The 12,489-nt window shown below is 51.1% G+C and overlaps 1 protein-coding gene across 13 annotated transcripts in view; it reads left to right on the forward strand.

Moving 5' to 3' along the window:
* Positions 1–12,489, forward strand: part of AGAP1 (ArfGAP with GTPase domain, ankyrin repeat and PH domain 1) — a 517,580-nt gene that overhangs the window by 444,670 nt on the left and 60,421 nt on the right. For all 13 annotated transcript variants that reach the window (XM_045867676.3, XM_045867677.3, XM_045867678.3 and 10 more), the window contains 2 exons: positions 722–876; positions 3,962–4,052. In XM_045867676.3, the coding sequence (XP_045723632.1) occupies positions 722–876; positions 3,962–4,052 (246 nt within the window). The remainder of the gene's footprint in view (positions 1–721; positions 877–3,961; positions 4,053–12,489) is intronic.

Consider the following 12,489-nt stretch of genomic DNA (forward strand, 5'->3'; position numbering starts at 1 on the left):
TGGAGTAGGCGGCCTTTTCCCCCATGTTAAGGGTAAGGAAGTGCGCCTCGGAGGAGTCAAGTCCGTCCAACGACCCCACAGTGGCAAGTGGTACAGCAGGATTTGATTGCAGGTCCCACTCTTCCCTGTGCAGACGGTCGCCCCGTGGCAGCCGTGATGTCGCCTCAGATCACCTGGAGTCCCACTCACTCTCCAGGTGGAAGACGATGGAGTGAAAGATGAAAGCCTTCCTCACGGGAATGGGTCTTCTGCCATCAGAGAACAGAAACCCCCAGGCATCCCTGTTTGCGGTTGGTGTATCTGTGGATCTACATGCAGGTGCCTGAAAGAAATCAAGACTACTCTGAGATTAGTGCTATTAACTGAATTTTCACCCCCACAGATATCTCCATGGTGCGGTGAGTGCCAGTGTTCTTTTCCCAAGTGGCTTCCTCTGTGCCCAGCACAGAGACACGGACATCACACACTGATTTTCATTTTTCCTCATCCCCCGAGCATTGATTGAAACCCAGCTAAACCGCGCTGGCTTTAGGAACCAAATCTTGCGTGTTGGGAGGTCTGCGGATTCAGATCTCCGCTGTGTAGCCGGCCGGTCCTGTGTGTGCCGCCGGCCCCATGCAGGCGCGATTGAACCCAAAGGCACTTTTATGACCGAGGACGGGCAGAGGGGCTGCGGTCTCATGAAAGCTAAACTCTTCATCTCCACCACTCTGTGTTTCAGAACAAGAAGAAAACTTTGAGTTTATCATCGTGTCCCTCACCGGCCAGACGTGGCACTTCGAAGGCAGCACATATGAGGAGCGAGATGCGTGGGTCCAAGCCATCGAGAGCCAGATCCTAGCCAGCCTACAGTCGTGTGAGAGCAGCAAGAATAAGGTAAGACCCTTGGCCGGCTGCCCCCCGAAATCAAGAGCCACTGATCGTTAAGGGAAGTGGAGGCCCAGAGGAATGCCCGAGGGAGGGGAAGCATCATATGATGTGTGTGATTGACAAGACCCAGTTATCCTTCCTGAGCGAAAAGCTAAATAATTGAAAAGAATAAAAACACTTTGTGTCGATACGTATCAAGTATGAGTATCCTAGCCTAACCGTGTTCCTATGGCAGAACATCCCGTTTTAGATCTTGACTCTCTCAACTAATCCCACATAGAAAGCATTGACCTTTTTATGGTGGGTGATGGGATCTTTTAGACTCTTGTGGTGTATGCGTTGACATTTACTTTGTTTTACGCAGCATACACTCAGGAGAGGAGAGGGAGGCTTAAAAGATGCACTGTTCTCTCCTCACAAGTGCACAAAATTCAAACCCATGTCAAGTTACAGCACTGAGTCTTGTTACGGATGTAAAGGAAAAGCAGAGGCCCGAAGATGAGCATGCAGGGCGTTTGGGGAGGAGACCGTGTCCATTCTCTAAACTCTGCTGATAAAGCCTGCTCAGTGTTTTATTCAGTAATCGGAGGTGATTCTTTGCAATTGTTCAGCCAGAAAAACAAAACAAACTGTAAGCCACATTTTCTAGACCACTGCCAGTGATATTCCCATTATGGCTTTTTTCTCATTCATTACTTAGTAGCTTGGATGTTCTCAACCCCTTCTCTGGGACATTGTAAAGTCTCAGAGCATGTCGATTTTTCAAACTATGATCAACTAGAAAAGGAGAGAAAGAGCATTGCCCACCGACCTGCACCCTGATTTGTGACCATTTGAAGAAACCTCTGCCAATGATTTATGCTCAGCTTCGGCATTAAGAAGGGAGTCTATCTTTCAGAAAGATGGAGTGTCTTACTTTATTACCCTCTTTAACCAGGGTAAACCAGACCACAGCCGTTATTATTATAATGTAATTTGCTTCTTTTCTTTAAAGGTGTTTTATACCAAGGTGGGGAGAATCAGTGCCTCTCCCTTCTGAGAACCTTGGCTTTACTAACTCACGTCCACAGACAGGGCTCCTGAAGCAAATGCAAGGAAGCTTCTGGATCTCCTCATGGACGGGGATTGACCACATACATCACACGCAAAGCATGGGAATCTAGTTTCAGAACAGGAGTGGGGAGAGCACGTGGCCAAACAGACAGACACATCCTCCAGATTTTGTACACAATCACAGTATTTCACATCACACCTGAATCCATGCCACATCCTCAGGATTCAGGAAGATCTAAATCTCCCGTCTCTTGTTTCCATTTCACGCCCTTGCCGGACTCAGCATCACTTCTGGGCCTGACACAAACACTGGCCTACAATGCTGTCCCTTTCACTAGCCGCGTGTGCTCGGGGTGGGGGGCTCTCTCCCTCGGAGGACTCACGAGCACCAGGGAAGACAGGCTCCCACCTGTTCACCTTGGGTGTTTGCTGAATAGGTGTCAGAGTGCACAGTATGGAAGTCCCATCCAAGGAATAGCTGAAGGGAAAATGCAGACTCAGTTGAGAGTGAGCTCTAAGAAATTTTGGCTGCCTGTGAATAATTCAGGCAGGGGCGTACGTATACGTACATCTGCTGTGAAAGTCAGGTAGACAGACAGACACATCCCTCTGTGCACACATACACACATACTCCAGATGCCAACATAAATTGTTAAATACACTTTGAATCCTGGGATATCCGACCAAAAGGAATAAAATCTTCATAATGCATTATGTTAATTAGAGAATGGAAGCAAACAAAGTATAATTTATATTATTAGGCAGTAAGCAATCAGTCATCCCACATCAGACGATTTGACATGAGATGATTCAGTTTATAAATTCCGACATAAAAATGAAGCTTGTTTTAAGTGTCCTCTGAAATTTGGGGGTATGCATCGGCAGCCTTTAGGAGCAGTTTGTATCCTGGGGCGCCTGGCTGGCTCAGTTCAGTAGGGCATGCAACTTTTGTTTGACCTTGAGGTCGTGAGTTTGAGACCCACATTGAGCATGGAGCTTACTTAAAAAAAAAAAGTTAGCTTAAAAGCAGCACATACCCTTGTACCTGGCACCTCTGCTTCCAAAAATTTGTCATCAGTAAGTAATGACAAATGCAGGCAAAGTTTTAGCAATAAGTGAGTTCTTTACAGCACTATTTACAGTGGAGAAAAATTGGAAACCACCTAGATGTCCATCAAAGAAAACTTCAGAAAGAAGTTCTTCTAAGCGGCAGGGTGTGCAGCCACTCAAAATGATGACGTGGGAGAATGCGGGGTGCATTGAGAAGTGACCCTGTGTCCCTGGGCTAAAAGTGCACGTTCCAGAGCAATACAGGCTGGCTTTTTTTTAAGTACACATATGTGTACAGATGTGCTTTTAAAAACAGGCTAGAAGAATAGATATCATACTGTCAATAAAACTTAAGTATGGATGATCACATCATAGCTTATAAATTCTTCCGTTGTTCTTTTCCCCTTAGGTATTTCTTTAACTTGTAGAGAGAAGGGGGTTAAGTATCAGTTTAAGAACAGATGCCCCTCCCTGCCCTCCACCCTCCTTAGTGACTTCGTTGCCATAGCAACTGAGATACTCTTAATGTGAAAAGTGCATCTCTAAGGCATGAAGCGTGGTGTGGACGTGGCTTCCTGGCGAGGAATCATGAGCCGTGTCTCGTGGCGCCGATTAAGCCCTGACCCGTGGCTCATAAGCAGATTATTTCCCATTCTTCCATCTTCAGAGCAAGCCGACACAACAGGGCCCGTTAACCACTTCCATTCTCCGGGTGGTGCTTGGTCTGTGTTCACTCGCGAATGATCCAGAACTACCTCTGTCCTCACTCCAGGTCGAGGCCTCTCATCTGACAGGTCTTAACACGGGGCTCGAAGCATTCTCGGGCAGTCATGCTTTTTCCCCAAAGACTCAGAAGAGGAGTGGCTGCTTTAAACGGTCCTCATCCTGTATCTGCTGACGAATGATTTGATTTTGCCCCGACGTTACTCGGGGACGCGTCAGTGTCTCCCGGGGTTCTTACCTCTTGCCTTTGTCTTCCTATGCCCAGTCCCGACTGACGAGCCAGAGTGAGGCCATGGCCTTGCAGTCGATACGAAACATCCGCGGGAACTCCCACTGCGTGGACTGCGAGACCCAGAGTAAGTGTGGGCCGGGGAAGGGGCCGGGCCCGGGACACGGGAGGTGGGGTGGTCTGGTGACGCCCAGAGTGCAGTGGACCCACTTCGGTCATGCAGCGCGTAAGGTTTATGATGTGACGTGACGACTTTTAAAGAATTGAAATACTCGTGTTTGGATTTTATCCTAACACAGTACCCTGCACACGAAAGCATGGGTTTGCCTTCTGCCTCCGGCCCCCGGATGAGCAGCCGTCACACCAGGGGGGTGGGCGCACGCCCAGATTCCGTGCCGTACCCAGGAATTAACCTTTTGCTTCATCAGTGATCATATGCTTGTTTGCTTTCTCATGAAAATACAGCACAATTGTTAATTCCTGCCCAGAGATTTCTGGGGTTGGTATTTTTCATTGCAGAATCATATATTCTGGATTTTGGCATCAAAAGGCCTTTCTCTTTTTTTTAATGTGAAATTCGCTGTCCACTAAAGCCTTTTATTGAACTGATAGACTTCATCATAACTGCTTCGTGCCTTCGAGTGACCCAGTTTTACTTGGTGCTTCCCGCCGTGCAATGCGGAATACTCTCTTCCCTCTGAGAAAGTCATCTTGTTGTCATCCTTGAGGTTAAAGACTGACTTTTAGTTCTCTACATCCCAGCCCTTAGCCCAATGCTAGCGGCATTCAGTAAACTTTTTCCAGTCGTATTTTTTGTTGTTGTTACTAAAAAACAAAGTTTTGATGTGGGGCACCTGGGGGGCTCAATTGGTTAAGTTCCTGCCTTCGGCTCAGGTCATGATCCCAGGGTGCTGGGATCGAGCCCCACATCCCACTGCCTGCTCAGCAGAGAGTCTGCTTCTCCCTCTCCCTCTGCCCTTCCTGCTGCTTGTGCATGCTCTCTTCTCTCTCTCAAATAAATCAGTAAAAATCTTTAAAGAACAAACAAAGCCCACAAAGTTTTGATGAGAGGGAGATCCAGTTGAGACCAGGTGAAAGTCACTGGCCCCAGGCTCGGTGTCACCTGGGAATCACAGGCATGTGATATGGTCCTGGCCATCCTGGAGCCCGAGCCTGGTGGGCAAGGTGGGACCCAGAGACCACGGAACCTGCCACCATGGCGAAGGGCTGTTACATTGCACACGGCAACTCAAGCAGACTTTGTGCAGAAGTTGGTGTTTAGAGGGGCTGAAGGAGTCATGGCGTTAGGGGAATAGCAGGACATGCACCTGCTGCTCAGGTTGGAGGCTGGTTGGAGCTGAGAGAGGTGAGGATGCTCAGTGGGGGAAGGTGAGGATGCTCAGTGGGGTGGAGGCGAGGATGTTCAGTGCGGGGGCAGGGGTGAGGATGCTAAGTGGAGGTGAGGATGCTAAGTGGAGAACATTAGAGCCTTTCTCTTCATCTGTAAACAGTGGGAACTCCTTTGAGTTTCAGAGCAGGAGTGAGATGGATTCTGAGCTATGCTTGGGAAGATGGGCCTGGCCCTACCATCTCCTGTAGATTGGAACAGGACAGTGGAGAGAGGAGGAGGCCGCTGTGGGGGATGGTAAACAGGAGAAGGTAGGCACTAACTCAGGTTGTTAGCGTAAAGGGCAGGGGGGAGCCTCCCCTGAGCAGCCACTGTGCTGTAGGGCAGGATCGGGGAAGGTCACCAGGCCAGTGTCTGTGGCCCCCAGGGGAGAGGAGGGGTCTCTTCTTCAGGTGTCTTGATGAACTTCTGTAAAGTATCTTCTTTTGTGTGAAGTTTTAAATTTTACTTTCAAAATGTGTCATGAAAGGAAGTTACAAGAGAGTACTTATTAAGTGTGCGTTTTTACCAAGAAGTTGTTAAAGTAAGAATTTTTAAAGCTGTCAGAGCCTCCATTAGGAGAAGTGCCTACGATAATTTCCACCATACAGCCGGAGCCCCTTAAGAGGGACGATTTCCATGGCTTGCAGGCTTCATGGTACGAGGCACATGGTACGAGGAGGTCAGGAGTCCTTTCTGCGAGCAGGTGGGTCGCTTGAGTGCCAGGTGTGGGGTTGGGGGTGCGGAGCTGTGGGGAAGGGAGGCCCCTGAGCAGATACGCAGGGACGAAGGGAGCGGGGAGAGGCCGAGTGTGACAATTCCGGAGAAAAAAGAGATCGCAAGCTCCCATTCTTTAAACACTTTGTCTCCGTCAGGCCTGTGCCAAACCCACCAGGGCACTGTTTTTTTTAGTTCTTGTGACTGAATGTTGGTGCTGCAGTCGCCCCCACGGCCCCACTTACAGGGGAGGAAATGCGGAGTCTGCGGGGGGAGTTATATTTCGAGTTATATGTCCCGGGTCACAGAAATAGCAAGCGGAGCTCCTTGCCTCTCTGCTGTATTACAGAGATCAAGGACACCAGGACACGTTGGCAAAGACTTTTTGTTTTTTAAAATCAAAATACTTAATTTTGGTGCAAATGCTGGGAAGGGCACCACCCCTACACTGATGATGACCTGTAAAACCTCCCCGAGCCGTTTGGCAGTGTACATAAAAAGCCTTGGGCAAGTGGATGCCCTACCCTCCAGCTGGGTCCTCTAGGAACCAAGCCCATGGGAATGAGCAAAGGGGCCCAGAGACATAGCTTCAAAGGTGTTCATCACAGCGCTGTTTACAGAGCAAAAAATCAGAACATCCCAAATGTGCAAAACTGGAAGAACCATTGATAGTGATGTCTTCTCAGTGCAATAATGTGCAACCTTAAAAAGTGATGTTAAGGGCGCCTGGGTGGCTCAGTCGGTTAAGCGGCTGCCTTCAGCTCAGGTCATGATCCCAGTGTCCTGGGATCAAGCCCCACATCAGGCTCTCTGCTCAGCAGGGAGTCTGCTTCTCCTTCTCCCTCTGCCCCTGCTCTCTCTCTTTAATAAATAAATAAAATCTTTAAAAAAAAAAAAGTGATGTTAAAAATTTAAAAAGTAAGTTATGTAAAAAAATATATTAATTGAGATGGAGAAACTTTATAATGCATTGGAAATGAGAAAGTATTGAGGCAGTGAGTCAAGGAGATCGTGGTGAATCACTTTAGGAATTTAGGCAGAAAAGGTCTGTAAGGATGTATTCCAGAATGCTGACCCCCACCTATTTCTGAAATTGGTCGGGTCTCTGGTGATCCGGGTCATCTAATTGTATAGTGAGCACCTGTGTCTTGGGAAATTGGATATTGAGTGGCCTGTATTTCCGTGTGTGCACGTACATGCAGTAGTCAATCATTAAATGTAAGGAGAGGCTCTGGTTTCTGGTCAAGAAGAGGTTGCCGCATTCTGTGGGGCCGGTAAAGCCTGATTTCACCGGGGGACCCGGTCCTGCCTGCACCTTCCCGGGGGTCCCCAGCACCAGAGCTGGGGGGTCATCGCTCATGCTTCCAGAGGGTTCCGGCAGGAGGAGGTGGCCAGGCCACAAACGTGTGGGATGCTTGCTTGGGCCCCAGCAGGATCGGGGCTTCCCTACTCTGCTGCTGAAGCCGAAACGCAGGGAGGTGCATCCTGCCCTCTGCGTCGGGGCCTGGGAACCGGGCCCCTGGCTGGTGTATAGCCTAGGCGGGTTTTTGTCCTTTTTACTGATTAAAGGACTTCCTCTTTTAATTTGTTTTCTGGTTTGTTTATTTGGCTTTTTGGGGGTTTTTTTGTTTTGTTTCGTTTGAGAAAGCAGAAATTGAGAATAAGAAAATGACGTTTTTGGGTCCCAGATAGCTTGGTGTGTTCTCTGCGGAGACGGGATCAAGTTAGGGGACAGTGGCCACTCTCTCGGCCGTGGTGGACAGCACGGAAGCAGGAACAAAGCACGTGCCCCTGTCCTCCGAAGCGTTGTCGGGGACAAAGGTGGCGGTCGGCTCCGACACCAGCAGTGAAGGAATTAGGCGATAAATGAAGTGTTCCAACACCAAGGATTATTTTTAATAGCAAGTGCATATGTAGATTGTTCAGTGAACAGAAGCAAGAGGAAGTCTTGTGTGTGGTGCATTTCTTCCACGTAACTATGCACACATAAAAAATAAGTTGACTGTGATTCAAGTGGGTGGTAATTCCAAAGATTTTCTGTCCTTGTTCTTTGGAACACCTTTCCCGACTCCTTAAACCTATCTTTAAATGAGCCCATTCCTGGGCGCCTGGGTGGCTCAGTTGGTTGAGCGACTGCCTTTGGCTCAGGTCATGATCCTGGAGTCCCGGGATCGAGTCCCGCATCGGGCTCCCTGCTCGGCGGGGAGTCTGCTTCTCCCTCTGACCCTCCTCCCTCTCGTGCTCTCTCTCTCATTCTCTCTCTCAAATAAATAAATAAAATCTTTAAAAAAAAAAAAATGAGCCCATTCCTTTTATCATTATAAAGGGATCTTAAGAGAGGATTGAGGGGAACTTGAAGATGTGGGCCCTTCCATTGGCTTTCTGTCCCCCTGAGAGCCGGGCCCTTCGCTTCGTGGTCCTGTGTCCGGTGGTCACATGGGAGGAACCTCAGGCTCCGGGTGCCACAGACCCCTCTCCGGATGATTCCTACTGGCTTGTAAACTCTGCCGCCCCCGCCATTCAGCTGTGTCTCATGGGGCGGGGGGAGTGGCACTTGGGCATCTCCATGACGCATGGGATTTGGAGCAACAGGGACCCCCCCCACCCACCCATCGTTCTTCCTAAGAATGTGCCAGACTGCCGGGAGCCGCCTGTCTACACCTGGTAGGCCCCAGAACGGGCTCTGAGCTTCCTTAGCTCGGGGGTGCCCATCCGTAGTGAGCTCGGAGAACCTCAGCGTCTGCCCCTTGAGGAGTCGCAGCCTTCAGACATCTTGCTTCTGGGAAATCCGGCCGTAGAGATAACTGACGTGTTCGGGAGAGTCCATCCTCCAGAGCCCTTGAGCCCAAGAGTTTGGAGCCCTGGCGTGGTTGTCGCCGGTAAGCCTGCCCTGCACGAACAGACCCGGAGAGGCAATGCAGCCTTTCCACGGCTCCGAGACCCCTCGTCCACGAGACCCTCCTGCTCGCCTGGCAGAGCCGAGCCCTCCCTCCTGGCTGGTGCCTGACGCCCGGATGGAACTCCCGGGCGTGAACTCCTCGCACCAGGTCGTATGAATGGTGGAAGCAGCTTTTCCGTTGTACCACTGGATGTCTGGGACCCTCTCTTACGTGTCTTTGTGTACCCCAGACCTGCATAGGAGGGCACGCCCCTCCCCTCTCCCTTCCCCAGTCTCTTGATGTCCCAGCAAAGCCTGTAGCAGGATCACATTCAGCCTCTCTCTTCCGCTGCTTGCTTTTTCCCACAGGCATAAAAAGAAACCGCAAACTATATAACTATATACTTTTAAATTACAAACAAATGATGTAACTATATCTATAAAGACATCCTTGGGTCTTTGCCCACGTGTCCCCTCAAAGAAGCCTTCCCCGACCACCACGGGGTTAAAATGACACACGCGGGTCCGTGTCCCTCTTCTCCCTAGCCGGGTTTCCTCAGAGCACACACTTACCCGACACGTGGCATGTTTATCTCGTTTGTTCCCCGTTGGTCTGCCCCGTGGGATCGAAGCCCTACGCTTAACCCTCAGGACAGCCCCACGGGGATGGACATCAGTAGCCTCATGTCCCACACGAGGCCTGCAGAGCAGAAGACGCTTGCGGGGGCGGGGGGGGCAGAGAGGCAGTGGATCGTGTGCTGACAGGTGGTCTCTGCACTGGGACGGGGGCTCCTGAAGCTAGACGGGACACTGGAGACAATCCAGAGCTTTAAGGCCACGCTGGACTCACCTGTCGGCCTGCGGGGGCAGCCCAGGGCCGCGACGCCCCGATGCGTCCGAAAGGGAACAACGTGTGCAACACAGGCAGTGTCCCTGGCAACACATGCATGCTGACACCTGCCAACAAGTTGTTCCCATCTGTTGGGGCAGAGGCAAGGCCATCCCGCCCACGGCCCCAGTTCCTCGGTATTTCTGATTTCCATGGAGATCTGCACGCAGTCACTGAAATGTGTCCTGTGTAGGCTGGTCTCTGAAGCTTGGAGGGGGACGGGGTGGGGCGGTGGTACATCGAGTCCCAAACCCAGGGGTCAGGGTCGTCGGGGTCCCTCAGGACGGGTCCTCTGCTCTAGTGGGGCCATTCGTTCCTTTGCCTGAAAGTGCTCACTGAGGCGGGCTCTGGGGTGTGGCGAACGAGAAGAGGTCGGTGCCCCTGGCCCTGCCCGACACGCGAAGTGACGCACATGGTGTGACGGTCTCCCAGGGGCAGCTGGGAGCTGCTGAGAGGAAGCGAGCTGCGTGCTGAGGCCAGCAGGAAGAGCCACTGGCCACGCAGAGGGGCGCAGTACTGGGGGGTCAGGGAACCGAAGGGCTCCTGAGAGACACGTGCACAAAGACAGGCTCGCTTCTGATCCTGCTGGTCAGGATTGTGGGTCAGATCCGAAGGGCAAATGGCAGCCACGGAGGGGTTTTGAGAAGGGGCAGGACGCGGTCAGATTCCCCTAGGAGACCACATTTCCGTGCGGAACGCAGGCTGCGGGCATTAGAAGGCGAGGCCGCAGATGGGAGGCTGCTCCGTCCTGTCCTGCTGGTGACCGTGGCATGGACCAGGGCGGGAGTGGTGGGGCAAGAAGGCGACGAATACCAAGACTTGGTGATGGCCTGGGGGTGATGGAAGGATCAGGGTCGATTCGCAGAATCCCAGCTTGAATAACTGGGTGAATCAGTGCCATTCGCTGGCAGGGAGCTGTCCCTGGCAAGAGACGATGTTCAAGGGCAAAATGTGGACAGGGAGGTACCTGCAAGATTTCCAAGCGCAGACGTACAGTGGTCATTACAGGAGCTGCTTGGAGAGAGGGGTCTATCCGTGCTCGCTCCTGAGGCGGGCGGTATCTGTGGGTAGTTGTGAGCAGCTGGGTCGTAATGGGATCCATGGCTTGGGTAGAGTTTGCTCATCAGAAGATGAGTCTGCAGAATCCCCTGAGGTAAGGGGTGGGTTCAGGAAGAAGAATTGGGAAGGAAATCTAGTTGGGGAGCCAGACAAGTGCTAGAAAAATCCAGGGAGGGTATTGACCAAAAAGCTACATGAAGGCAGTGTTGTAAGAAGAAGTATCCAGAGGTCAAGTAAAATGATACCTAAACACGGCCCTGACCTTGCCCGGCCCCATGACGTTGGCTGCCCTGCTCCAAGGGGGCAGGTGGGGGTAGAGGCCAGGTGGGATTGAGAGGTGCAGGCTCAGAGGTGGCCAGTGTAGGAGCTGGGCTATGAAGGGGTGCGGCGGGGCTGTTCTGCAAACTGTTCACCACCCCACCGTCTTTTCTGATCACCCCACCCCACAGGGCCCAGGCCAGCCCTCCTGCACCTGCTATGGCTGGCCTCTTCCTTCCCTCGCTGTTTGTGCATTTCTCCCTTTGACTCTACCCTTCCGCATGTAGTCTGCATTTCTTCGTTCTATTTATATTTATTGTTATTATTTGGGACGTATGTTTCGTCTTCCCACTCAGAACATCTCCGAGTCACAGACCTCTCTTCTCCTGTTCCCCCCCATGGTATCCATCCCCACCTCCCAGACTCTGTGTTAGATATGAAAGAAATGGCTGGCTGATCTCTGATGAATTAGCACAAGGCCATTCCTGGGTTTTTGTTGACTCTTCAAGTGTACCTAGAGTAAATATTGGTTATCCCTGGATCATTTAAGCCTTCCTTGCGTCTGTTGGTGGTTAAAGCCATTGAGTGTCCAGGTGAACCCCGTCTTTGCAGATCAGCTGCGGATTCTGGCACGAAGCCAACCTTGGGCCTGAGTCCTCTGTCTTCGGTGCCACCAGCCACTTTCACACAGGGAATGACCCAGCTCAAGGGTTCCAGCCGGGTTCTCTAAACTCATTTGTTGTCCTTGGTGCGTTATCACAGCCTAAAGCATCGCCATTCATTCTGCAGGTCAGGGTTGATCCAGCCGGATCGGAACCTAACTGGTAGACCCTGCCCTCCATCTTGCCAGCAGTGATGCTGGGAGCTGCTCCAGTGGTTGCCCTTAATGTAAGATCACTGAAAACCATGTCTTTGTCGTAGCGTGCCTGCCTTTGTCTTTGAACTTTGCAAACATGTTGGTCGTATGTCTAATGAAAACTCAGATGTGCCTAGAGTTGCAGAAATGGCTGGTTTTAAGGGACACTGTAGCTTTGGAAATACTCTGGAGCGCTCCCTCACTTTCCCTCTGTCAGCAGCCATCCACTGTGGATGCCAGGTCATATACGGTTCTTTTCCATGTGCATCTGCGCTCTCAAGGGTGCTGCGATTGAGGTATTAGAACGTGCATTTCTGTGTCCAACCCAGTGCCTGCACCTGTTTATTGTGTGGGAAATTCCTAAGCTTTGGCTAAAGCCAGATTTTTAAAAGGCATCCCCAACATGTCGAACCTTTTGAGATGCCTAAATCAGCATGCAGGACTGGCCAGAGGGCATTTGTAGGCCCTGTGAGTCTAGGGAGGGACAGCCGGATGTGAAGTCCAGTAACTGGCCTTTTGT

Source organism: Mirounga angustirostris, unplaced genomic scaffold (genome assembly GCF_029215605.1).
Source record: "Mirounga angustirostris isolate CCGP_5_RB_7025 unplaced genomic scaffold, mMirAng1.0.hap1 SCAF_3, whole genome shotgun sequence".
NCBI lineage: Eukaryota > Metazoa > Chordata > Mammalia > Carnivora > Phocidae > Mirounga > Mirounga angustirostris.